Source organism: Bemisia tabaci, chromosome 3 (assembly GCF_918797505.1).
Source record: "Bemisia tabaci chromosome 3, PGI_BMITA_v3".
Lineage (NCBI taxonomy): Eukaryota > Metazoa > Arthropoda > Insecta > Hemiptera > Aleyrodidae > Bemisia > Bemisia tabaci.
The window spans coordinates 55,163,742-55,190,647 of NC_092795.1; the positions used below are offsets into that span (position 1 = coordinate 55,163,742).

The window sequence follows — 26,906 nt, forward strand, 5'->3', positions numbered from 1 at the left end:
AATTGCTCAATACTATTGGTTCAGTCAAAAAACTCTCGTCTTTTATTAAAAAAAATTAGTTTTCTTAAAATGAATAGTAACATTACAAAATTATTTACAACATATGATATAGCTTTTAATTTCAAACTAGAATTAGTGTGAGAGGAAAATCAAGAGGTACCTCAGCATAAGGAATGGCAAAACTGTTCGATGATTGGTGTCAATTATTTCGAGTATTAACCCCTTAATCTTGTCAATTTCAATGGACTATGGTGTTTTGGTAGTGAAGAGGGCATAACGTAGCAGTTCCACGATATCACTTTTTTTCTTACATGACTTTCTCTCCTTCTCTCTTTACAAAATGTTTAGTCAAATTTCGTCTCAACTTAAAAACAAAAATGCTACTTACATTCCATGGTTAAATAAGTAAACAAATTTGAAACAAGATGACACCGAGACGGATGATAAGAGCTTCTTTCAGCAAAATCTTTGAATAAGAGCTCTTAAAAATAATCATAAAAATGTTACGGATTGGAAAACACCAGTCATTTGTAGAAACGGGCCATCAAGTTTAGGAAAAATCAGGCTGAGCCGAGGCTTCTTTTCTTCTACGTTCAGGAGCTGGAAAAGAAAAATTAAACAAAATTATATTGAGAAGCTAGAGACATGTCTTGAGACAGAAAAAAAGGAGACAAACATTTAGAGAAACAAATATTAAGGTAATTCGACGGTTGTCATTTTCTTGCGTCAGAGAGACATGCGATATATCTAATCAATTTGTTCCATAATTTCAGCTAATTGTCATTTTTTTCGAATTTTGAGATCGCACATCTATTGTCATGAAACTAAAGACCAAACTGTCACTTACCAAATTTGACAAAGAAATTCAACATAATAAAGGCAGGGTTTTTTTAGAGGACGAATATCGCATTCAATACTGATATCGAAACTGCTCCCGAATGCGATATTTTTCCTCTGAAAAAACCCTGTCTTTAAGACGTTGAATTTCTTTGTCAAATTTAGTACGTGAATTCTTTAGTTTCATGACAACAGATGTGAAATCTCAAAATTCGAAAAAAATGACAAGTAGCTGAAATTATGAAACGAATTGGTACGATACATGGCACATCACTCTGACGTAAAAAATGGCAACCGTCGAATCACCTTAAAGGTCAATCTTGATATTACTTGAATGGTACTTTCATTAAATCTTACTTGAAGAGCCAGAATGCTACAAATTAGGCAGGTTTTTTCAAATTGAGGCGAATGTTACTTATTGTACTCACAAAACTTAAGCAGTACCTTTAAAATTAATAACTATCCTCAACAATTTATTTCTTTTCAATTTCATTATTCTTTTTTAAGTGGGAAAAAAATATTTCTCACTGAAGAAGAGGTGTAAAACAAGTAATTAACAATACTTACTGCGCACAGTTCTTTTTACTTCGTCTGAAACTGCAGCATTTCGATGAGGAGCGTTTCCTTTCCTTAGAGGTCTAATTTCTGGTAGCTCTAAGTACTCGTGGTTCTTGGAACGTTTTGACCTGAAAGTTGGGAACCATTTTTTCCGACGTTTACAGCTTCTCGCCGTCTCCTTCACATTTTTGCATTGGTTTAAGAATGCATTTCCCTCCTCCTGAAATTGCGGTTCTCCTCTCTTTGTTGATACATTAGGACCAAACTTTGTTTCTGCATAGCTAGAGATGTCATCTGAGTCTTCAAAATTAGAGGGTCCCAGATCTTGCAAAGGTATCTCCTACAGAGGAAAAAAGATGAAGATAGTAGTAACCCTTTGAATAAAAAAATAGTTCTTTCATTACACAGCAAGCATTTCACAACAGCATTTTCTTGGAGAAGCCAGAAGGGGATCAAATTTCTTTCTCTTTTTAGTTTCGCACTAAGCCAATACATGACGGTCTTTAGGTTTCGGTGAGGCTATAATATAGGGCACCAGGATTAGCTCAGCTCAGTTCACATTGCCTAATCATCTGTCATATTTCGCTTTTTAAGGTGATTCGATGGACGCCATATTTTGTGTCAGAACGGCATGCGATATATCGCATCAATTGGTTCCATTTTTTCAACTACTCGTCATTTTTCTCCAATTTTGAGATCGCAATAAATTCTATTGTCAGGAGACAAAAGCACTCACTTACCAATTTTAACAAAGAAATTCAACATTATGAAGGCGTGGTTTTTTTAGAGAGAAAACATCGCATTCGATACTGATATCGAAACTGCACTTGAATGCGATATTTTCTCTCTAAAAAACCACGCTTTTATTACGTTGAATTTCTCTGTTAAAATTGGTAAGCGAGGGCTTATGTCTCTTGACAACAGAATTGCAATCTCAAAATTGGAGAAAAATGACGAGTAGCTGAAAAAATGGAACCAATTGATGCGATATATCGCATGCCGTTCTGACACAAAATATGGCGTCCATCGAATCACCTTAACCAAAAATCTATGCAACATACCTTGAGTCCTTTCATGAATTTTCTCTGGATCATAGGGGAACCACTCAAAAGAATTTAAAGGTAGAATTTAGCTGACTTTCGAAAAAAAGGTAGAAAATACGAAAAATAGGAATAAAGGAGGCATCAAGTAAAATAGTTAAGATGAATTTGATTCAAGTTGCCTACCTACGTCATAATAAAAGGTTTCATTATCTGAGTTTTCCTCTGCAAACTTTACACGTTTCTACGTGTCCATATCAGTTCAGTATTTTTTCGGAAGGGATAGGCTGTGTCATTTCATGTGGGGAGAGCAAAAGTTTTAGAGTAAATACATTTTTAAAGAAAATTTTCTTTGAGCTCCATCAATTTTAAATATTTGTGGCTGTCTCGGTGATCATTGGATGTGTTATTTGAGTGCCACTTCGATCGACTTTTGTAACTTTTTTTCACCTCTACCATATTTTGCATTTTTTATGAGGTACACTTCTCTTCTTCAAAAAATAACTAGATCTACTACCTGAATCTTATTGATTATACTGCTTGAAATTGTGCAAATTGAGTTCCTGAGAATAATCAGTATTAGTTCCTGAAACTCACTTATTTTCCTTCTTCTAAGTGCTAAGATGGCTAAAGTTTGTTAATAAATTGTGTCACACAAAACTAGGTTTTTAGACTCCCTCTGTTTTTGGGAGGTCAAAGAACATACAAGATATGGGTACTCAAAAAACATAGACAGCATAATATTAACATCTACAGCAATAGTTTCAGTTTGATGGTATAGGCAAAAGCCGCTGCTTATGAGTTGAGCCAAATTCGAAGTGACAGATTTTGGTCAGTTCGTCCTCGCCTCATGTCATGGGCTTTCTGAAGATAATTTTCGGATAATTTAAAATATCCAAAGATAACTTTTGGAAAACTATCTTCTCTAGGAAATAAAAATGAAAAATATTCTCAATTTACCTCCTGTTTCTTTTTCCAAGAGGATGACCGTTTGCGCTTGGATTTTTTACCTCTTTTACTGCCAGACTGCAAAGGTACTTTTTCTGAAGAGAAACTTTCGGATTTCCTCGGAGAAAATATACCTGAAACAAGTAAAGACATAGAATTGATATCACTTTCGAAAAATTGAGGAGAGAATTATAATGGACTCAGAGTCTCTGGGTATTTAAAAGGTAATTATATACAATAAAATACAACAGGATCTTATACATGCTTGCTCATGTGCCTTTAGAATAGAGGTTGAAGGGAAATATTTAATTTTTTGAAATCGGTTTCAGGAAATATTCATTTGAGAAGAGCACATCTCAAAAGAATGTAATCACGAAAGTAGAATATTAGTATAGGAAGTCTTTTCTTCCAGTAATTTACATTGATACTTCATTATCCTACATATTTAAATATGGGATTATCCGGATGGAAACGCAAAGGGAAGGTACGCCTTGAAAAGTGAAACAAATTTATGATTGAAAAACAATGGAGTCACAAAACTTCAGCCTGCTTTATTTCCTTTCATTTTGTTATGTTCTGTCTCTATTCATTCTCCTACGAAACATTGCTTGATTGACAAACAAAGGAATGAGATTTAGTATCAAGGTCAAAGATGAATTTAAAACAAAATTGTAGAAGTGCCAATAAATTGCAACTTAATTTTTCATCAAATCTCTTTTTCAGAATTTGTATTAAAAACTGGTTTTGGCCTTGCTTAATACAACCCAATTCGACCATCAAAATTATTTTTACGAAGCTGAAGCTGCTAACATGAAAACTGCGTAAAAATAAGATGAACTTCCGAGAAATTATACTTTCCCCGTATTTTGAGACTTCTTTCCTCAGCTTGTATTTTACCTTGAGAGGAGGCATACATATAAGACTAAACTTACGTATGATGGCGCCAACACAATAATAGACTATAGTGAAAAGTACAGCAGCTGATAATAATATTAATAGAATCTTCCTTAATGTATCTCCACTGCTGGGACTCTGGAAAAAGAACCAAATCAAGGTATTAACAATCAATCTATCAAGATTTTATTTTTTAATGGGGACATCAACATCAATGACCAATAGCTTCTCCATTTTCTTGGAAGATTCATTAACTTATGTTTTTCCTACATTGTTTTCTGTCTAATCTTTTCAAAGTACAGACTCATTATCCTATGATATCTGGTTCATACTCTGCCTGAAAAATTTGAATTTTGAGGGTAGTCAAAAATGAATGGCTGTGAATTATAAGTATTGCCTCTAATACAGTGAAGTCCCAAACATAAATTACTTATAAGCAGAGTATTCTCACCATAAATATTTTTGATTTTTCCCTCTGTAGTGAGAATATGTACTCTCAATAAAAATTAACAAATGCCAAATTTGATAGATTTTATGAGGAAACATTATAAATACAGAAAAAGACTCACTTCTGTGGGCATGACTCCTGCATCTGCTGACCCATTTACTCCATCCTTCTTATGATTGTTGAATACATTTGCCTGGAATAACAGGAGAAAAACAGTTTAACAATGAGTACAAAATTTTAGAGATGAAATAATGCAACTTCGGAAAAAAAAAACAATTTAAGGAGAAAAATAGTATTGTAAAATTAAAGATACAACACTTAAGGAGCCGATGTCAAAGGCACAAGTCTTCAATCCTTAATTCTTTCAAATAAATTGAAACTAATACATTTACCTAGTTGTTTTTAATTTTCCACAGTATATACAAGGTCCATAGACTCGACAAGAAAAAGTTCTACACCTTTACTACGATTTTTCTGACCAAAATGATAAAAATACCCAGACTTTTTCCATTGAAAATTTAAGTGCATAGAACGGAAAATGAAACATTTTTGGGAGAAAATTATACATCTATTCACTATTCATAGTGTAATTCAGAGCATTGAGCCTCACATCAGATTGAGGCTCATTCTGACTTTCTCAGCAGCCTGATGTTTCTTGGATTTCAAGTTTCAGGATTTTTTAGATTTCTTGTCTTTTTCAGAAAATTCTTTGACTTTCTCCTGATTTCCCTGACCTGAAAATATTTCCTGACAATGCCTGGTTTGCCGGGCCTACAGACACCCTGGTGTGTTAGAAATGGGATTAACTTGGTGATTGTTAAGAGTTTCAGAGTGTAAGATAAGTCATAATTTTGAGTTACACTAACAATTATGTAACATGGTGGTAAAATGGTGTTGGGTCCACACTATTTTGTGGGAAAAACAAAGCGAAAAAGTTCAAAAATTTTTTCTAAATAGTAAAAAATTTTGCGCTCAATAGATACCAGTTACTTACAATTACGTTACAACCCTGGGTGAGAGGTGAAGGGCAACGCAAGCAAGCACGTGACCCTATTTGAGGTTGGTAAAAGCCTGCTGGACACTTCGTACACACTGTGCTGCCTTCAGGGCTGAACCAATGAGGTGGACATGGCACTTTGAAAAAAAGAAAAGAATCATAATTAGGACCAACGAACATGTAGAATCAGCTTACAACGAATAAGAGTACTAAATTTTAAAACAAAGGTAATATTAAAACACAAACCTTCCAAAATACAAGGGATTCAGCAATGCATCAAAATTGTAGGCACAAATTCAAAATGAATAAAGTTCTGCAATAAAACTTTGACTGAATTTTTATACTATCTGCCTTGCAACACAAGAGCGTCAAGATTCAGCAAAATATAAGACCAATTTTTATACATTTTTCCCTCACTTCGTCCATAATTCCTGAATTTTTCAGCTGACATCTCAGAGAGATCAACCTTGGTAGTGGTGTGGTTTAGGCAGTTCATTGCTGGCACTAAGGTTCCAATTGTGGCAGTTTAAAAAGAACACTCAATAATCCGTTCTCCTCTGTGGGTAACTATGTCAGTCAGACACTCTGTCTGTCCCTTTCAGTAAGGGAGTAATGAGATCATCTGGTGATAGTCAATTCACCTTGCTTGCCTGTGTTCTGAATAAATTGTCGATCGTTCACAGTGAGCGCTATTGGTATTAATACCACCTCAGCTGGGAGGTTCAAACGTTAGATTCCTTTTTGTATGTTCAATTTTTGATTCTTTAAATTGGGTTTTCACACTAGCCCAAACAATCCTCTCTATCATATGAAAATTTTCTGGTCTAACTAGGCATTAAAAGAAACAGTTTCCGGGTTAAAGATGATAAAAATTGAATTACCACAAAAGTTTTCGGCTAAGCGGAATCCAGCATCGCAACCAACAGTCATTTTCATATTGAAACTGCTTGGCAGAGGAGTTAGAGCTGTATCAGAGATGGATGTTGCATCTAGTACTGTTGGAAAAAATCAAATTGAAAATTACAATAAAATTCATAAAAAATTGTCCGGAAAAGAATCAACCTTTCAATTGCCTCAAACATAATTTCAAAGAATTATTTTCATATTGAATGAATGTGAATTAACCAAGTTAGGACTATCTACAAAGAGCAACTCGTTATTAATACTTGCAGCCTTTAAATGAGCCATCAAATTTAAATTTAGACTGATAAAAGCAAGAGGAAGGTAATATTCATAAACTTGTCCTGCGTCTAGACAAATTAAAAAAGTCTGTTGTGAAAAATGTATTCTCACTATACTTACACCTCACTGAATATACATTTTTTAAACAATTGAGAATTAAATACTAAAATAAATTAGGAGGAAGTAACTTTTTTACACTTTACTATGCTTGAAAAAATGAGCTCACTTAGCTACGGGAAATATGGAGTTAATTCATGAAAATTCATTGCTTAATTCAGCATGTTTTGAAGCATCAATTAAGTTATCTATTTTTTGTAAAAAATAAAGAAGAGAATTGTACGTGCACTACGATGGATTAAACTCTGTAAACATATCCTTACTGGGAGTTAGGAGAGCTTCCTGAAGACTTTCCTTCAGTATTAATGATGTTTTTATGTATAGTTTCTGATGACATACAGGACCACAGACAGCTTTGTTCGCATAGCTGTGGATGATTAAATCTTCAATACTTCGGACGTTCATTTGAACATTCAACGACATGATGGTACTGTCTGTCTGAAATTTACAAGTAAACACTCATTTAAACCTTCTCTCCACAAACTGGAAGAAGAATCAAATAATAACATACAAGTTCCGACCCATTTTTATAGATAATTTTCCTTATTTACATGTCATATGGTATGAGTCGCCAAATACTAAATTTTTTCAAATTAAAAGGACCCTAAGTACAACAAAACGGCCAAATCGGCCTAAACACGGAATCCTACGATTTTCTCAGGGATGAAAGAGGGTCTTCCCGGACACTCAAAACTGGTCATATTTTTTGCCTAACCCCCAGGGAAAAGGGGGGGGATGGGGGGTCAAAGTCAAAAACTTTAAAGTAGCATAACTTCTCAACGGTTTATTGTAGAAAGATGATCTTGGTGCTAAAATTTCCAAAAAAATGAGAGCTTTCAGAATACATGTATGAAATTAATAAAATTTTAAATTTTGACCCACTTTTGGGGGAATTATACAAGGTCCCCCTTTCGTAAATTTTCGTTTTTCGATATTTTCGGTCGTTCGGTTCGCACGGAGCAAAACAAAAACAACCCTAAATGAAAGTAGAAGACATAAGGTTTAAAACAAGCCCAAGTTCATCTTGGGGAAACGATTAGAAGCGGAGTTATGAGTCTTTAAAGTTGACGCGGCGCGCGGGAACCTTGTATGTTTCGAGTCTCAAGGTCACCTGCGCCCCCCGGATTGCCTGCAGGTTGCAAATTTTTGTGTTTTTATGCTTCTGTAGGTCACCAGGGATGATTTGCAGATGGCTTCTGCTCTGAGAGAAAAAATTTCCCTCTGATCAATTTGTATCATGGGTTTTAAAAAAGACTTGATACTACTGAGTACTTACTCGTAGAGGTAAGAACTGACATTCTCATTCTTGGGTATTTGTCCTTACTTAAAAGAGTTGTAGAGGTTTTGTAGAAGAAATATTCTTCATGTAATATTTGACAGGAATATTAAGTAAGTGTGCTGGTTAAATAAAAAGTCACCCCAAAAAAGCGAGTTAAAAGACTCACTTTATTTTGAAGACAAAGAGGATGGAAAACACCAATTTCACAAATCTCATTATCCTTTTCACCAGCCTCGCAAATCGATTCTTGAATTAACGGTGGGATGTATGAATTAAACATCTGAAGGATCTCAAGCTTGCATCTTGCGTTGGTTTTGAAATGAATCACAGCTTGAATTGTAATTTTGGGAACAGTAACCACTGAGAAAAAAGACAAACCAAAAATATTACAAGAGTTCAATGCATCAACTGATAATTTCGAAAAGGGGCCATTTCCACTTTTTTAATTTTAAGAGGAGAACAAAACTGCTTAAAAAGAGACATTAGTGGTTTGAGACTGAAGTTGTGTATGATGGCAAATGGCAAAGAGGAAATTCAGAGCAAAATTGCACATTTTCATGACAACTGCATTTCAGAAGTAGGAAAACACTGAAATAGAGAAAAACTTTCCACAAAATTGACCAGTTTATAGGCTTATATCTAAACTTCCTGCGCAAAAGAGAGGATTTCTGAGATAATAAATGAGTTTCTGTACTTTCTTTTTGCAGTAACAACTGTAGTTTGAGAAATTTTGAACAATCCGTTGAAAAGCTGATATTCTCAGCTTTCTAGCGGTACGTTTTTTTGAAATTAAAACAAAAGCTCCCCTGCAAATGAAGTTTTACGGAGAACTTGTCAAATTTTCTGTCACTTCTGATCACCTGAGCACAATAACTCAGTGCTATTTTTCAACTTAGTTTTTTTTGTCTTAGCTTCACATTGTTGACTGTTAACTTCAATTGGAAATCAGAATTACAGAAAAAAAAATATTCATTTTCTTTCAGATACATGAACCTGCTCCTGTTGATGTAGAATAAAATGGATGAAAGTTAGAGAACAGAAACAGAGTCCCACTTAATATATCAACAGGGTTGTTCACTAGAAACAGCATGGACTCTACCTCCAAGATATTACAGGCCACAGTTCATTTTTGATGACAGTGATGTCATGCTGGATCATGTATAAAACGTGGAAGCCATTTAAAATGTATTCTTCGGAGAGTTCTGGTACATAACGTGTTGTTTATCAAACTCCTTCATTGGAGACTACTTCGACTTAAACTCAAAATAATTTTGCTGAGGAAGAAAAAGTTTTTTTCAACTGCATAATTTTGAGTGATGATGAAATAAACTCATGACTGAGGAAAAGTGAGAAAAGCTAGATATTGGAGAAATTATTTAACAATCAGAAATTTTACCTGACAGAGTGTGATTGAAGATGCGTTCTTGATTCTTCATTTCAGGACTGCTAAATGAAATAATGCAAAAAAATATGCCAGTATCCATCATAACAACACTGTCAATTGTGAGAGTACCATTGGGAGATTCTTTCATTCGGCCCTCTGCAACCAAGTAACAATACATTAAATATCAATAAATACGGATAACTGCCGATTTTCCAATGATGAAAGAATAAAGCAGAGTGTATGACATTGTAAACCAATTTACATGTCTTCCAAGTTTCAAAATCGATACTGCTTTATGAATACAGTATAATGTACTAGGTCCTGTCAGTTTTACTGACTTAAAAAGTTATTTTCGAATTTTCAGAAATTATTGTATTTTCCAGTTACTATCTGATATAATATCAAGTTTAAAATTAGACTTAAATAGTGAATCCCATTTTATGAAAAGCTCTTTGAGCATTAAAAAGCAAAACCTTCTGAGATACACGGTAAAAATGTCTCCAAAACTCACCAGTAATAACTTTCTTCCCCTTCTGCCATTTGTACTGAATGCTATCGGTTGCTTTGATTGGCAAAGGTGTTTGGAAATTATCGTAGCATGGAATTTCAACTTTTGATCCTACAAAAGCATAGCGCAAACGAGAGGTGCCTGCAAAGGTAAAGAAAAACAAGAGGATAAAATTCATGGTAATTAGATTAAGACATTGGCAGCAAGGTATAATGTTAGTGCTTGACAGCTTCCTTGATTTTAGGACAAAGTTAAATGGTAGCAATGTTTGAGTACAAAAAATGTTTGAGTAATATTGGACTGAAGGATGACAAATTATGCACCAAGTCATGCATATTTGTTGTTACGCAAGTTATGATCTCAAAGTTCCACAAACCGTCTCAGAAACGTTTTTTCTGATTCTGGCCTACATTGTCCTGTCATTTTTGACTCAAATTTAAAAATGAGGAGGAACGTTAAGCGGAGATACATAGGATGTTAGCAGCTAACCATGCACTTATTATGTAGACATTTCAGTTGAAGAGTGCTTCGGTTGCCGACATATTAAACTAACTGAAGACAGCTACCAGTTCTATATTGCAATAGGAAATTTATCGACTATTTGAAATCTACTTTTCATTAGGTATGAAGAATATTAGATTTTAAACAAGTACAATAACTTCTCTTTAGAAAGGGTATTCTAACAAGAAAAAATATAAAACTAACGACTCACTAGCACATTCTTTTCAAAATAATTTTTGGGGACAGGTTTTGAGTGTGTTGCTCATCTGCAGCGATAAAGAAGACTACGGATAAACAGAATCTCATTTATCACTGAAGCTAAGCTACATACTTGGAACTGATCCCGTAAAATGTGCTCAAAAAGAATAAGTAAGTTTTTAATAATAAATTTTTTCAAACTACGGAAAAATGAACAAATCAAAAACTCGTATTTACCTATTGAAGTTATGTCAACTCTTTGCAAATGGCTTAAAACTTCTGCATTTATTTCTTTGGAGCCATTCAAATTTTCTGGAGCCACTTGCTCCGTTACGTCTATTGGCAACGACTTGGTACTTTTGTCAATATAATAGCCTGCTGGTAAAGGCAAGTATGATGAGCATCGGTATTCTAAAATAGCTCGTAATTTAGCCTCTTCAGTGCTCTCTTCATCACATATTATAGTATCATAATCAGTCAACACTTTACTCATATCACAGACACACTTGCTGCCATACGCTAATTTACAGTCTTCGGCAGAAAACTCTGAGCTTTTTGTGGGCGCTACAGATTCCTCCTGTGGTTTTTGGGCCCATCTAGGATTTATATTTTTCCTCGGAGTAGGACTTGAATTGGGTAAAATGAACCAATCAGGACTTAGCTGTTCAGACGAGCCAGAGTTAATCAGATCTGCAGATGTTGAATTCCAATTCCAAGGGTCATAGTCACTGTATTCAAACAGATTATTTAACATTTTTCCGGAGTCGTAGTTTTTCAATTTTCTCTGAAGATGACCAACTACATTTCGGGAGCCATTTGATGGAGTGATTCTTAAATTTGCCTTTGCAGAGTGCCAATGACGATGATTAAGTGGCTGCGCTGATATTGGCTTCTTGAGGGACTGTGGGAATATTTTGGACCTCAATTGGCCAGCTTCCAAGTGATGATGGTTACTAAAATCTTGTTTTTCTCTTCTCAAAGACCCGCTGGAAAAATTGTTTTCACCATGCTGGGCTGCGGATTTAGAAATTCCATGATTGAGTTCGGCTGAAGAATGTGGAAATTCTTCTGTACTGTGAGATAATTTCTCAATTCCAGAATCTCTCGAACGATAATGTCTCGAGTGAAGACCATATTTCTTTCTTGGATGTCTAAAAGAGTGGTGATTTGATGTAAGGCAAGGATGGACTTTTCTATGGCTGCTTTTCATACCTTTATGAAAATTCACCCTCGATTTATGATCAAATGGTGGATTTTTGGTTGGACCTGTTCTGTTCTGAATTAATACTTGAATGATAACCGGCGTGTTGTGAATTTTTTCGCCTAATTTTTGGTCCGGCAAATCAATCTTCGCAGTGACTTGGAAATGAACTGGCGTAACACTCTGCTGATTCATGTTGCTTTTCATAGCATTAAGCGTACTTGGACTATGATTAGTTTCTGATCCAGATTCATTTATCACCTTGAATATCTTATCAGAGATTTTATGCCCCAAGTTAGCATTATTTACCTCTGACGAAACAGTTAGGTCAATGGAGGTATTTTTAAAAGCTGACTTTTTGAGAGAGTCTTCAACAAAAAAAGCAGCACCCACACCAGGAAGGGCTGTTTCTTTCAGATTTGGAGTTAAATTCGAAGGAATACTGAGTGCAAAATCCCATGGTATGACACTTTTTGATTTCTCTTTGTCACTTTTTTTCGGGAGTACATTTTGGTAGAACTTGGACAACTTCCTCTGCTTTTTGGTGTAAGCGACTGAGGGGTCATATGCAGTAGGTTCAAGTTGACCTCTCATTGCAGAAGTAATAGCATCATCATTAGGGAGTAAAAAAACAGGATTTATCACTTGAAGAGAGGGACTCAAAGCAAATACTTTAGGACTTTCACCGAGAAATCTTTCCTGAGAGGAAAGTTCCTTTGGGCTGTCATAAAAAATCTTGGGAAAGCTGTTAAAAATAATTTTTGAGGGAGAATTAGATGGAGAATTCCACAGGAATATTGGGGGTTGAACAGGTTGAAACTCTGATTGTGGGTCTTTCCTTCTCACAGTGTAATCTAAGTCCAAATCATCCTTGGAAATACGTGTGCTTTTGGGAGATTGGGAGTTCCTTAAAGAGTCGTGGTGCAACCCAATGCGAAAATCAATTTCATCGTCTTGTTTATTTGAATGATTAGGAAAGGAATCAGTATTTTGGAAATTGCTTCCAGAGGAATTTAGTAGATGGCACAAACTTTCTACATCCGTCTCTTCATTGGTCTTCAAAAATTTGTTAAAAGGGTAAGGCTGACTTTCAGAGAGATGAGACTTGGAGGGTTTTTCACCTATATCATTGCGGAGAGCTTTCAGGTGATTGAATTGAGACACAATAGATTCTGATAAGATTGTAGGATTTTTGTTATTTTTCTCGCTGCACAATTTAAAATGTAGATCGTTTTGTGGAATACTAATTAATTTGAAGGATCTGTTAGAGACAATTTGTGGTGATTCATTGTTTTCAACTTTTGAAGTAGTTTGCCAATCAGATGAAGCAGTATGAGCATCATTCATTGGCTCAGACGGAAAGGAAGAATTTAGCAGCCATTTGTTTACAGGCAGCACAGAACCAACTTGACTGTTACCCATGTCAGGCATAATGATACAGCTTACAGGGGTAGAGCCATTTGAAAAAGGATTCACGATTGTGGGGTAGCCAACACTTTTGGTGGGTCCAATGAGATAGCTCAGTAACAACGGTGGAGGTTCAATAGTATGTGCAAAATCTATCTTGAGCATGCTACCAGAGGAGGAGTCAAGCAGAGGATTATCAAACCAAGATTTAGCTCCTTTCGAAATCGGTACAGAATTAAAAGCAGATTTTGAAAGAAACGGGCTATCATTTTCGCATGGCACTGCCATATTAAAAGCTTTAGTGGCAGGACCAGAATTGGGATGCATCATTGATGGCGCCATCTGGAGTCCAGGCGATTGCTTCGACAACAAATTTTGTTCACTCTCAAGTTTTGAAGGATTTTTAAAACCTGTTATTTCACGTTGATTTCCTATGAGACGCTCAGTGCTGTACACTTCATTGGCAGAACGCATACCAATTAATTTATTTTGAACTGTGGAATTCATTGGCAATGGGGTATCAGTCAGCCTGTTGTACCCTTTCAAAACTGCTAGGAGAGGGGTTTTACTATTTTTTGAAATGGTTTTCAATACGTCTGATGCTGGTAGATCGCTGAACTCTATTGATTGGTTATGATGAGAGGAGCCATTCTTTTTGTATGCATTGAATAAAAAAACAATCGGTTTAACACCAAGATGAGAAGAGTTGAGATTTCGTAGAGATGCAAACTGATCAGAATCTGGAAGAGCCATCGTATCTGCCAATGTGGAAGGAAAACCGTGAAAACTCTGAAGAGTTGGAGAAAAATTCTCAAAGACACTTTGTGGAACTGACGAAATTCTTGTCTCAGGCATAGGCACAAGTTCTCTTGAATGATCTGACATAATCTTGTTGGATACGAAAAATCTGGAGGGAACATTGAAAAAATTACTTTGACTGTTATTTTGAGAAAACAAAGTCACTTGAGCAGAGGTGAAAGTTTGACCTCGATTACTGTTTTGGAAATTTTGCCGGACTGTTACATATGGAGTAAAAACATTACTGGATTGAAGCGAGGATAATTTTTCTGTCATAAAGTGAGGTTTGATGGTAGTCTGATAAGCTGCTCTGACATTTGATATCAGGCTGTTCTGATCACTGTCCAAGTTGGCTCTCCGTATCGCATTAGCTGGCAAATAATCTTGAGAACGGAATGAATAAAGCTGTCTAACAGACGGAGCAACAGATACATAGGTGTCAAAGTTTGATTGACTATTGGGTAAAGATTTGTTTGGGGCCATCCAAATTTGTTGAGGATCAACAACAGGTAAGAATCTATCAGCGCGATAGATCGGAACAACATTGGGAGAATCACTTGTTTGCATAAAATTTGTTTGAAAAGAGGCATTAGACACAGGAGAGAAACAATCTGATCTTGCTGAGGGATTTGAAGATTGCTTTGACCGTGTGCTCAAAGACGGGACATGGATAGAGGATTCAGGAATGAAATTAGTTGATAGATAAGGCAGAGTGGTAGTTTCTACATGTTCACTAAGTGTATTGCTATCTAGCTGCAAGTTGTACAAGTCATTTAAGTCAATCACTGAGTTTAAATCTTCGAGTTCAGGCTGCGTTAGCTCCATATTCGGCGATTCAAACTGAATGTTCGAAAGTTGGTTTTCACTTGATGTGTTAGTACTTGAGAGAGGGCTATTGGTAAAATCACTGATCGTCAGTTCTGAAAAATTTGAGGATCTAGCTTCGGAAATATCATCATTCATTTGCTGCAGTATCTTAAGATTCTGATAATCTGTTGTTCCTTCATTTTTGCTTTTATTTTCATTCAAATTGATGAACTTTTTCGTAGACAATGGGCTGATTTTGTTAGTTGTGAAATTTATTTGATTAAACATGCTCCTTGCGCTACTCAGAGATCTAAATTCAGTCGTCGAACTAGTATGTTTAGGGAATGACACTGTCTCTGTGGTAGATTTGACGGAGTTACTAGATAAAGCATTTTTTTTCGCTGGAAAGTTTGATGGTAAAGCTTTTGGCGATTTTTCTTTTACTGGTACAAATTCTTTAACTTGGGATTTCCCCGGGTTCTTCATTATAGATGTTCTTTCGTCATTTTGATACTTCTTAACTTTAGATCCATTCATTTGCCACTGAAAATCACGGGTGGTGTTGGTAGTGAAGAAGTTGCTTGATTGATTACTATTTACACTGGTTGCTTTCAACATACAATCATTAAATGATTTAGAGGTTTTAGCAGGTGATGGACTGGTGTTGAAAAATGATGCGGTTGATAAATTCTCATAATTTGTGAGATTGCTCAAGATTTTATATGTGTTACTACTAGAGGAAACACTTCGAGGGGTACATTTTTCTGCAAGTTTCGCTGTACCATATACAGACTTAGCACTCATGCCTTTCGAAAGAAAGGCGTGAGTAGCAGTGATAGAATTTGGAGTTGCTGCACTTGATGACTCAGTGTGGTGTACAAGATCTACAGAGAGTGGTTTTCTTTTTATTCCAACAGATTCCATGGTAGGTGATAAACAGGAAACTAGGCTATTTTCAGAGACCTTCGTAGAGCTTGGGAAATATTTACCACCTTTCTCTTGCGTCCAGTTAAAATTAGATTGGCTGGAAACATTTTTATGAGTGATGGAGCTTTTAGTAACATAGACTTGACTGTTTTCAATTTCTGCATATTTTCCGACATCATCGGTGAGCTGACTCACGCTTCCTTTGCTATCTAAAATTGCTAATACCTCAGGCGTGTTTGTTCTACCAGGCAAACTAATTGTCTCATTTTTTGTCCGATTGAGAGACTGAATTGAAGGGATATTTGAGTTTGACAAAAAAGATGGAGGGGTATGATTAGAAGAGAACTTCAACAAACTAATATTCTGGATAACTGGACTGAAGGTTGCAGAGGACTTCAAAGATTCAAAAACAGGTTTAAAGCTTGAATTTGTTCCATTTTTCTGGGCTAGCATGATGAAATCATGAAAAAGGAGCCCATCTGATTGGTTTCCTCTCATAAGATAGAACTCATGGTGACTTAAATTAGTGTCATTGTACATGAGCAATTTCACTGAACATTCTAAGTTATGATCTTGTGATGAATTAGAGCTTACACTGACAGTTTTTGTTTCACTTTCTTGCGGAGGGGGACTTAAATTATTCCTAATCACCAGTGGTTTTTCAAAGGCAGGAGGCAGAGAGCTGTTCTCTGGAAATGATAATGTTATGGGGCTGACCTTGTTGAATGTCGATGTTTCAACTGGCAATTTCATTGATGGATTCTCTGACGATCCATTCCACAAGTAGGCTTCAGTTGAAGAGGACATATTCAATAAAATAAGAGGTGTTAAAAACTGCATCTTACTCTTAACTTCTGTTTTGAGTCCAGAGTGTACAGCCTTCCTGTTGATGAGACTAGAAGCAGTGGCGAATGATCTCGAGGGAAAAAATGAAATTCCTGGAAAAGAAAGACAAGTAATACTTAATTAGGAGTAATAAATGAGAAAAAGTATCAATTACTTATCCTTGCCGTAAGGCTAACAAGGTAATAGAGTTCCGCTCGGTTCTTGCTATTCTGGGGGAAAATTAGAATAAAAAAGTTCTGAAAATTAGAACTAATGAAAAATATGAACTCTTGTTTCACTACTAAGCTGAGAGGGAGGAGAAATCGACATTGACGGCCCAGCTTAACATCTCTGCACACCTGTCTGTGGGATTCCAGCAAAGCATTTCTAATGCACCTTTCTAGTGTCTACACTGAAAGCTCTCGCTCTCAGTTTTGTACTGATATGTATGGGAGGTCATAATTCTTAGATTCTCATTCCAATTTTTGGCATTTTTGACTTTGATTTTACTTCAGAAAGATGTGGGCTCAGCCCTATTATTAACAGCATTTAGGCTGTAATTGTAGTATTTTTTTGTCCATGCGCCTATCTCTACATAACATACAATGTTTCGTCCTCCTCACAGTAACCAATTAAAAATTAGATTGTTTCCATTCCCTGACCTTTTTTTTTTTTTTTTTTTTTTTTTTTTTTTTTTTTTTTTTTTCTATAAATAGAACTCAGCAGTATTCAATAACCGAGTTATAAATCCTCTTCTTGTTGTCTTTGGAAATCCTTTGGTCCCAAAGGATCCCATTAAGCATGGCGATGGCTTTCCTTCCTAGAAGATTACGGTCCCGAATGGCCTGATCCAGCTTCCCATCCGAAGTCAGCTTCACCCCCAGGTACTTGTATTGTTCGCAACTTTCTATATGTTGACCATCCTCCAGGACTATGCTTTGCTGAGCACCTCCGACTGACATCTTTTTTGTCTTACGGACACTAACCTCGAGGCCCCATTTGCGGTACTCCTCCACCAACTTCCGGGTCATATACTCCGCGTCATCGTGATCTTGACTTATGACTACCAGGTCGTCAGCAAAGCATAGCGTGAACAGTGTTTCTTGGTCATTTAGAGGGACCCCCATGCCGGCACACTTTCTTTTCCATTCCTTCAGAACGTGCTCTAGATATATCTTAAACAGCGTCGGTGACAGACAACATCCCTGCTTAAGCCCCTTGGTGACAAAAAAACCGTCTGAAAGCCTTCCTTGGCACTTAATTCTAGCAAAATTCAATACGTAAGCTTGTTAATTTACAGAAAAACAAATGACTCTGGTAAAAGCACCTGACTAGAACAGCAAAATTAGGATACTGACAATTTCTCGTTCAGTTTTACAGCTGACACGCCAGTGATAAAGGCTGGTGCGAAGTATCCTGGCTTAAAAAAGCCTGGTTAAGGTGATTCGACGGTTGTCATTTGTTGTGTTAGAGCGCCGTGCGATATATTGCATCAATTCATTCCATAATTTCGGCTACTTGTCATTTTTTTCGAATTTTGAGATCGCACTTCTGTTGCCATGAGACTAAAAAAATTCAAGTACCAAATTTGACAAAGAAATTCAACGTTTTGAATGTAGAGTTTTCTCAAAGGAAAAAATTGCATTCGAGTGAAGTTTTGATATCAGTATCAAATGCGATATTTTTCCTCTAGAAAACCCTGCCTATTTTACGTTAAATTCCTTTGTCACATTAGTACTTGAATTCTTTAGACTCATGGCAACAGAAGTGCAATCTTAAAATTCGAAAAAATTACAAGTAGCTGAAATTATGGAACGAATTGATACGATATATCAATTGTTGCTCTGACACAAAAATGGCAACCGTCGAATCACCTTAACTTAAGGTTTTGATAAAATGGCATTTTTATCATCTTTTAATGAACAGGTTTTTCTTGCTTTCAAATGCTTCAAAAAACTAAAATAACAATAGCAAGGAAAGTTATGTACCTACTAGAGATTTAGCAGTACTCTGACTGCTCCGGTTGATACTATTTTTCCTGCTAGTTACGTTTTCATGGCGCAGGAGATTCAAATTCGAATCAATTTTAGATGAAATAGGTGAAGGATTCGAATTGTTAGATTCATTCACATTAGAGGAATTCCCACTCTTTAAGAGGATGTTTTTCAAATCCGAGGTCGAGGAATTTTCTGTCTTATTGAAGTTTCTTGATAAGCCTACGGCCATCGAATTTGACTTGATCGGTTGTTGAGAGGTAGAAATATTAGCGATAGACGGATTTATCCTGTCCAATTTCTTGCTTAAGACATCTGATAAGTTCGGAACAAGGACAGGAATTCTAAAAATAGTAGTGTTCTGTATAAAATTGATAGACGAGTTCTGGGATTGTAATTTTTCATCAAGGAGACGATGCAAATTAGTGGAGATCCTAATTGTGGAAGGATCATTGTGCGTAATGAAGATAAGGGAATCGTTTAGAGATTCAAAAAAACTCGGAATGACGTAAACACCACTGTTGATCAGAAAAAAGTGGTCTGTTACCATTTCCGAAATATTGCCATAAGAAAGCTTAGAAAATTGAGATAAACTTCTTGTAGAATCAGTTTTGAACAAGCCTGAGACATCTTTTTGTTCCACAGAAGAAGGTAAAAAATTTCCTTTCATGTTGTATTTGGAAAGAATGGAGTTTGTTGTATCATTAACAGGAATATTTTTCGACTCGGTGACAGTCAAATTGGAGATATCTGAGAAGGCATTGTTAGGCGCCTGAGTTGTGGTCAATGTGGAAAGACCATCATTAAACTTTATTTTAACTTCTTTCTTAGACGGCAATTCAATATTGATGCTTAATACACTTTCATTTGTTGCGAGACCACCATCAATATATTGAACATCAGGTGCTGTTCTGGAGTTGTTTAAATTTCTAACATAAGAAATATTACCATCAACAAAAGATCTTAGATTCAGATTTCGGCTCTGAGTGAGGGACACGGGCAGAAATTTTCGAGGTTTCATGCTTGAAGAGGACTCGTTGATAAGGTTTTTACCGGTTTGACATTGGCGAAATTTGGGATTGAAAAGATTCAAATAAGATGCTGGCTGACTTTTTGCAGAATTTGTTGAGGAAAGATTGCGAACAGAAACATTGTTTATTGAATTATTTGCAAACTTATTAGCCTTGGAAACAGACGAAAGATAAGGGGTGGTTGTTCGAATATTTGGAGTAATATCAGACAAACTTGACTTGTTCATGCCAAGACCAGCATTAGTAGTTAGGTTGATACTATCGGCGTCAAGATTGCTCATCAAGTTTGCAAATGTGTAGTTGCCTGCGGTGAAATGTGCAGCTACAGCTGAGACAGTGGAGGAGATTCCACTTGTAAAAAATATCAACTCTGATGATGAATCGAGATTCTTCTGATCCGTTGAATTTTCAGCAATTTGGGATTTTACATAAAATGACTCGGGAGAGAATGGTTCAAATCCTGATTTCATTTTATCGTAACCTTCAGGAGCTGATAAATTGTTGATTGGATGAACAGCTCTTACATCAAAATCTCTTTTGTTCATTAACTTGACAGGAGAAAAATGATGGGTATTTTTTGAGTCACCGACAATAATGGGATCAAATTTATTGAGCACCACAGACTTTGCCAGTTTCTGGTTAGTCCCTAGAATTAAAGGATACTCTTCTGGATTTTGTTTAGCTTCAGTATCTGCATTATCAAGAGAAAATTGTGCTAAATCGTCATGAGGTAAGGGGATTTGTGATGGAATACTAAAGTTTCTATTGTTCGAGGCCTCAGAAAAGGGAACTGTGATTTTTGGTTCACAATATGTAGGGTCTTTGCTGTTTTTGCTTACAATTTTAACACTATATGCATCCGAATTCCGATAAAGACCAGGGTCAGGAGATGACCTTGCGTCAGAATCAAGATCATAGTAATTTTGGTCTAGAGACGATGGACTACGCACCTGAAAAAGTGGTGCATTAAATGAAAAGTTTGAATCCGATAATGAAAAAGTAGAATTATTCGTCAGGATAAAAGGTTGTTTTGAACTTTTTGCGATACAGAGGTTCCTGTGATTACCCATTGCTGAAGGAAGACCTTTTAATTTCTTTTTTCGTTTCAGAACAAGAGGTTTGCGTCTTAGGTAATTTCTCTGATCGAAATCTTTCTTCGTAGCCTCATCGACACTGTGAAACCATTTTAGACTTCTCAGAGTGAATGAATTTGATGGATTTCCTTGGAAGGTAATCTCATCACTGAAATCATTCAGATCATTGATAAATTTGTCTGTAAGCACACTAGGTTGTTCTCCTCGTCTCTTACTTTCAGAGCAATGAAGCTTTCCCTTTGTGTTCGGAATTATTTTGTTACTGAATTTTTCCAATTTACTCTTCTTCTTTTTATACCCCTTAAGAATTCTGGTAGCTACACCTCCAAGCGGGAACAGTTTCAGCTTATTACGGCTTCTACTTCTAGTTGTAATTTTTGGCTTGGATGCGGTCGGAGTTTCGCTTTTCAATGAACTTTGCTCTTTGTTTACAACACGAGAAAAAAGATCTTTAGTGACTAGATTATTGTAGACCTCTAGGTTATTTAAAAAAATTTTCAGAGAAAATTCATTAGCACTCCCAATTCTTGAGAAGATACTGTCGTCTGCAAGGTCAGTCTGGAAGGCTGTTTTTGAGTTGTCATTTCCAGTACCGCTCATTAAGAATGGCAACTTTGTAACAACATGAAATGCATTCACAGTGTTATCAATCATTTCTCGTGTCAAATTGACTGTTCTTTCATTGTATGAAGTCTCTTCTAAGCCTTCTTTTAGTGTACATGGTAGCTTCCTTGAGTTGTTGAGGCTTAGTTTTTCTACAGGTCCTGACAAATTTTGACTGCTTACTTCCTCAAGTTGTTTGTTATTGGGGCTTGTGTCATCCAATAGTAGTTTCTTTATTTCTTGCAGCAACTGCAGTTTTCTACTACCGATTTCTACTGAATCTTGCAACTGAAGGGAACTCCTGATAGGAGTTGATGGTTGATTCGTGATTTGACGCTCTGTAGCTTCAGACACACTCAAAATAGAGTACGTTGTGTTTCCTCTTACAGTTGAGTTACTACGGTTAATTGTAGCCACAGTCTTCCAATCGGACTTGCTCTTTTCTTGGAATGGTGCACAGGGTTTCTCAGTTGAAATTATTTTCTTTGCTATCCTCATTTTGATAAGTGAGCTTGGGCAAATAGTTTCATCTCTAAATTTGTTCTCTTTCCTGTTGGCTTCATTTGTTTGTTTGCATTTCTTCATTTAGTTTAGGACTTGATATGTCAAAGGAATTTGGAGTTGTGTCTTGTTTTTTATTGCTAATATCTTGAGCACATTCAGAGTGTGAGCCGAATTTCCTAGATTGACAGGTTTCTTGAGGATTTACCTTTGAACTTAGAAGAGATCCGAAGAGAAGCACTGCCAGAGGTATTCGGAAAACTTCCAATAAGATTGCTACTAATATTCGGCAACTTGAAACAAATTTTTAAAATCGGGGCCTTTGTTGGATTTGAATGATTAGCTGATTGAGCACCATTGACAGAGGACTCATTGCAATCTTTCATGGAAAATGTGATCAGGATGTTAGGAACAGATGCTTGTTTTAACTTCCGCACTGTTGAATTGCATCCTATCCTGAATATTAGCGTTAAGAGAGTTGTTCCTCCAGTCAACTAGGAAATTCTTCTTTTTTTGCACAGAGCTCAATTCTTCAGAACTGGGCAGAAAAGAGAAGTTAATGCAGATATTCTCCTCTGGAGAGAGCAAATACTGAGAATTATTAGTTGAAATTTCAATGATTGCTGCTAATATCAGTGGTTCACAATGATTATTATTTGATCTTTTGGTAAATTCTGCACTTATATTTGAAGGGTGCAAAATGAATGTGCTATTTGTTGGACAGGGTTTCGTGGAGCATAATACAAATTTAGTTTGAAAATCAGTAACGTTGCCGTCACTGACAGATTTATTGCTGATTTTTATGCGTTCCAGACCTTGATTAATACAGTCACCTTTGATGACGGAATGATTTGTGTCTTTCTTTAAATCACTAGGACATAGGAGTTTTTTTCTGTTGGTTTTATTTCCGGTGAAATCGGCTGCTATCCCTGAGACAAGTTGCTCATTAGAGATTGGGTCGGTTTGGAAATAGCTCGAGGCTGATTTTTTGGGGTTTGGAATTTTGGATTTTGATAAGTTTGCAGCTTTTGTGGAACTCATCGTAGATGAAGAAGCATGTGACTTACGGAGATCAAAATTTTGGTACTGATGACTTCTCGAATATTTTGGGGCATAGGAGAATGCACTAGAATCAAAACTTGGTTTTAAAACAGAGGTGATACCCCAAATACTTTGGGAAGCAGTGCTTTTGTTATTAAAATTGGGGCCAAAAATAAAATTTGAATGGTAACTGACTGTTGTGGGGAAATTTCTTGTAGTAGATGATTTCCAATTCGACGTTGGATCGTGCATGTTACATAAATTGTGACATAAGATTGCTTGACTGGTTGTTTCTTTTTTTGCATATTTGTTGATTCGAGGGGATTTTTTGCGAACTTCTGCGGCAATTTCTTGATCATAAATCATAGGCACTGAAATTAAAAGAGAAAGGTGATTTTTCCCCGACTAAAACTGAGATAGCCAATGGGCTTTTTCCGAGAATGCAGTGGCCATAATTATTTTTCACTATCTGACAGCTAAAGATCTTTGACTGGAATCTTCCTGACCTTTGAAATAGTCCAATTGAATTGAAATAACGCTATGGTTTCAATTTTTTTTTTTTTTAACAAATACATTGGTTTTTGGTTCTCTGTTTACAGCATCAATTTACTTAATGGCTGCCAAAACTCAGTAACCTCCTCTTCCTTGACATTCAATCATTATTGAAATTTTGCCCTTCTCCATTGTTTCAGTGATTTAAGTGTCTTCCCTAAGTCTGATTCAGTTGTCTTCTCTAAGTCTTGAACAATCCCTGAAAGTCGGTTTTTTTTCTAAATTGCCAAACACACTATCACATTCCCTCTGGACTTCCTCCACAGCATTGAAACACTGCTTTGCATTATGTTGCAAATGCAAAACATGTTCAACACACGGAAAAAATTAAATTGCTGATTTATCGATTCAATTGCTAAAAAAAGTGACTGCGATGTTTCAACGTAGATTTTACAACAAAAAAATGCTACTTTAACCACTATTGTAAGCTAATTTAACCATGCGGATGGTTAAAGAAGCATTCTTGTGTTGTGAAATCTACACTGAAACATTGCCGTCACTTTTTTGAGCAATTGAATTGTTAAATCAGCAATTTAATTTTTTCCGCGCATACGGAAAATTTCCAAAATTGAAGCAGAAATAAGATACTTGTGTTTATAGTTTAAAGATAAAGTCCCTCCCTACAACACTTACTCTCTCACGTCTGCACACTCACCATGGAGACAACGAGTACTGCAAACAAATAAAAGAAGCAAAATGCTATGGCTCAAGATGGCTAATGCTGAGACATTGCATGCTTTAAAAATTCCTCACCAAAATCTAAATTTCAATTTTGGATTGATAGTAACCAGCATGTAACAGTAATGGTGATATTATGAACTTACATGTATTTCCTTGCTGAAGTCTACTGAGAGTGGGTGGTTTAGAAACCTGAACATCCTTTCTGCTTCTGTTACCGTTTACTGACAACTTATTATCCCGTGATGAATTTCTGGGAGAAATATTGTCTGCTGTAAAAAATTAGCCAAAGCTGCATAAAAATCTTCTTCAAAATATATACTTAGGTACACATTTAACAGATTAAGAGTTGCAATTTTTATGGCGCAATTGAAGAAAATCTTCATTGTTTCTCAGGAAGAAATTATTTTAGTGTAACAAATATGAAGACCATAAAAAAGAAACAAGAGTCCCTAGTTTTCTTAGAACAAGTCAAGGTTGCTGAGCAATTTTTTGATCGTTGGATGGTTGTACACCGTTTATATCTCAGGGCGAGTGTCAGAGGCAGAACTTTTTTTTAAGCCACAAAAATTAGGTAGATCGTCTGACTCACTTCAATCACTTTTGCTCAGTAATTAGAATGAATTTTAGTTGCACTAATTGCTGAAGATGGGCTACAAGTCGAAGACTAGTTTGGAAATTTTTTTTGAAATGAATGAGCAATTGATCGAGTCATTATTCATAAAGATTTTGTCTTGTTAATATAAATTTGAGAACCCGCACTTGGACCAGCTGAACTGATGAAAATACGGTTAAAGGTTGAAATTATCTTCATTAAAGACAACTTTTCCACGTAAGCTGACTGGAGGAAAGTTTCGATTTGGGAGGAAAGAATTTGAATGCTGCAAGTTGTACATAACTTTTCCTATTCACTTGTGGCCGAAACTCGAAGGGAATTGCCTTATTTTGTCCAACTTTTTACTGTTAGAAAAAGTGCTCCGAAAAAAGTTATTCCCTGCATGTATACTTACATGAGTCTACTTCCAAATGCTATAGAGCCCTATATTTAACAGTTCAAAATTTATTGCCAAAAACCGATTACTTTTTGAATTGCTCTTGTACATGAACAAGAGCCCTCTGGACAGGGTATAAATTTAAGCAAGTAGGTACACAATATGTTTCCTCTTTAAAATTTTGCAAATCTAGAAAGCAACTTCAAGAAAAGATATTAGTGTTTACAATTATCATCTTTTAAATGTGGTTAGATGGCAACACCACAACAGACTTCATTTAAATAATTTAAATCCTGTTTGATCTGTATTAAATAATTAATAATACCTCTTCCTCAGGTGTTAATTTCCAAACTTTCTGTTGTTTGGATCGGTTTTCTACCAAAATACGTAAGATTTTGAACAGAAAACATTTGACTTTTTTCTCTGGCTCAGACCACATCTAGTGGCCCATTGGAGGCAGCAAAGACATGATTTCCTTTCGGTGATAGATTTGAAGCTGAAATTTTGTACCAATGAGAATAATATTAAACTGGAAGACTAAAGAAAGAACGATAAAATAATGTGACTTACAGAGTAAAACATTCTGAGAACCGAGATTGAACTCAGCATGCATCCTCTTCGGCTTCCGAGAAACTTGCTTCCTAGAACCTGAGCTTTGGTTCCTAAGCTGTCTTTTAAATTTCTTGACTTCCTTAAACTGGGACCTTTTGGTGAATGGATCATTTCTGTTAAGCATCGAAATTGACCCTGCATGGTATTCAGCGTGTGAATGGGAGTGTTCTTCCTGACGTGCTGCTAAATTGTCTCCATACAAGAAGGGCTCTCTTACATCTGGTGATTCATCACACCTGATTGGGCTGGTCATCCTTCTTAGTTCTAATTCTTGCACGATATCCGACAATGATTTGAGAAAAACATCAGAAGCGTTGCGCTGATCTGAGGGATGTTCAGCTGATATATTCAACAAAAACATAAGACAAATGGAGAATCTCACAATTGACTGTAACCAGCTCCTCTGAAAAATAAAAATATGACAAATCTTAAATTAAATTGTGCATTAGCTGCCTGCTGATGATTAGTATCCTGATATGACGGTCAGATTTTCATACTGATCAATAATTGCGGTAATTTTTATAAAGTACATACATGGTGTAAGATATCAAATTTACAGTCAACTTACTTCCCAAAATTGATATTGGTACATGCTCCAAAAAAGAAAATTCCAATTAAAATTCAGAGTCAAGTACTTAAATAATTATAAAAATATGCAAAAATTTTTAGTCAATTTTTCTCTTAATTAGTGGGTATTATTGAGTGGGATCGTCTAAACAATCATGTAGTTTTTACTTTGATAACAAACAGGGCTAGACTTAAAATTTTGCCTCCCTGGGATCCAAAAAGTACAAGTACTAGAGAAGTAAAGCAAAAAAAAAAAACCTGAAATAAAGATCATCACTTCGAATCTACTTCCGCATTTCCATAATTTGCCACCCCCAAAAATTTGCTGCTGTGAGCCATGGCCTATGTGGCTCCAGCCCTGATAACGGAAACGTTGTCGGCTTCT

At 36.0% G+C, this 26,906-nt stretch overlaps 1 protein-coding gene across 2 annotated transcripts; it reads right to left on the bottom strand.

The window, feature by feature from the left end:
• LOC109033071 (uncharacterized) lies at window positions 1-25,136 on the bottom strand. Of its 2 annotated transcripts, XM_019045499.2 has the most exons (14): window positions 24,497-25,136; window positions 18,845-23,491; window positions 11,129-16,969; window positions 10,196-10,333; window positions 9,697-9,840; window positions 8,467-8,660; window positions 7,285-7,459; window positions 6,604-6,717; window positions 5,720-5,859; window positions 4,847-4,918; window positions 4,316-4,415; window positions 3,396-3,517; window positions 1,405-1,735; window positions 1-600 (listed from the first exon to the last, which is right to left on the bottom strand). In XM_019045499.2, the coding sequence occupies exons 2-14, from the start codon at window positions 22,161-22,163 to the stop codon at window positions 551-553; spliced, it is 10,740 nt and encodes a 3,579-aa protein (XP_018901044.2). In that variant the 5' UTR covers window positions 22,164-23,491; window positions 24,497-25,136; the 3' UTR covers window positions 1-550. The 2 variants fall into 2 exon arrangements, with proteins under 2 accessions (XP_018901044.2, XP_072154960.1); XM_072298859.1 differs by lacking the exon at window positions 18,845-23,491.
• Window positions 25,137-26,906: the final 1,770 nt, after the last annotated feature.

What these genes read in the sequence shown, in the direction of transcription:
- LOC109033071 (XM_019045499.2), bottom strand. Translation starts at nt 22,163, where the DNA reads ATGAAGAAATGCAAACAAACAAATGAAGCCAACAGGAAAGAGAACAAA. An exon ending in AGTTGACATAACTTCAATAG is followed by an intron (nt 10,334 to 11,128) that starts GTAAATACGAGT and finishes TTACCTTTGCAG; the next exon opens with GCACCTCTCGTTTGCGCTAT. An exon ending in CTTGGAAAAAGAAACAGGAG is followed by an intron (nt 1,736 to 3,395) that starts GTAAATTGAGAA and finishes TTTCCTCTGTAG; the next exon opens with GAGATACCTTTGCAAGATCT.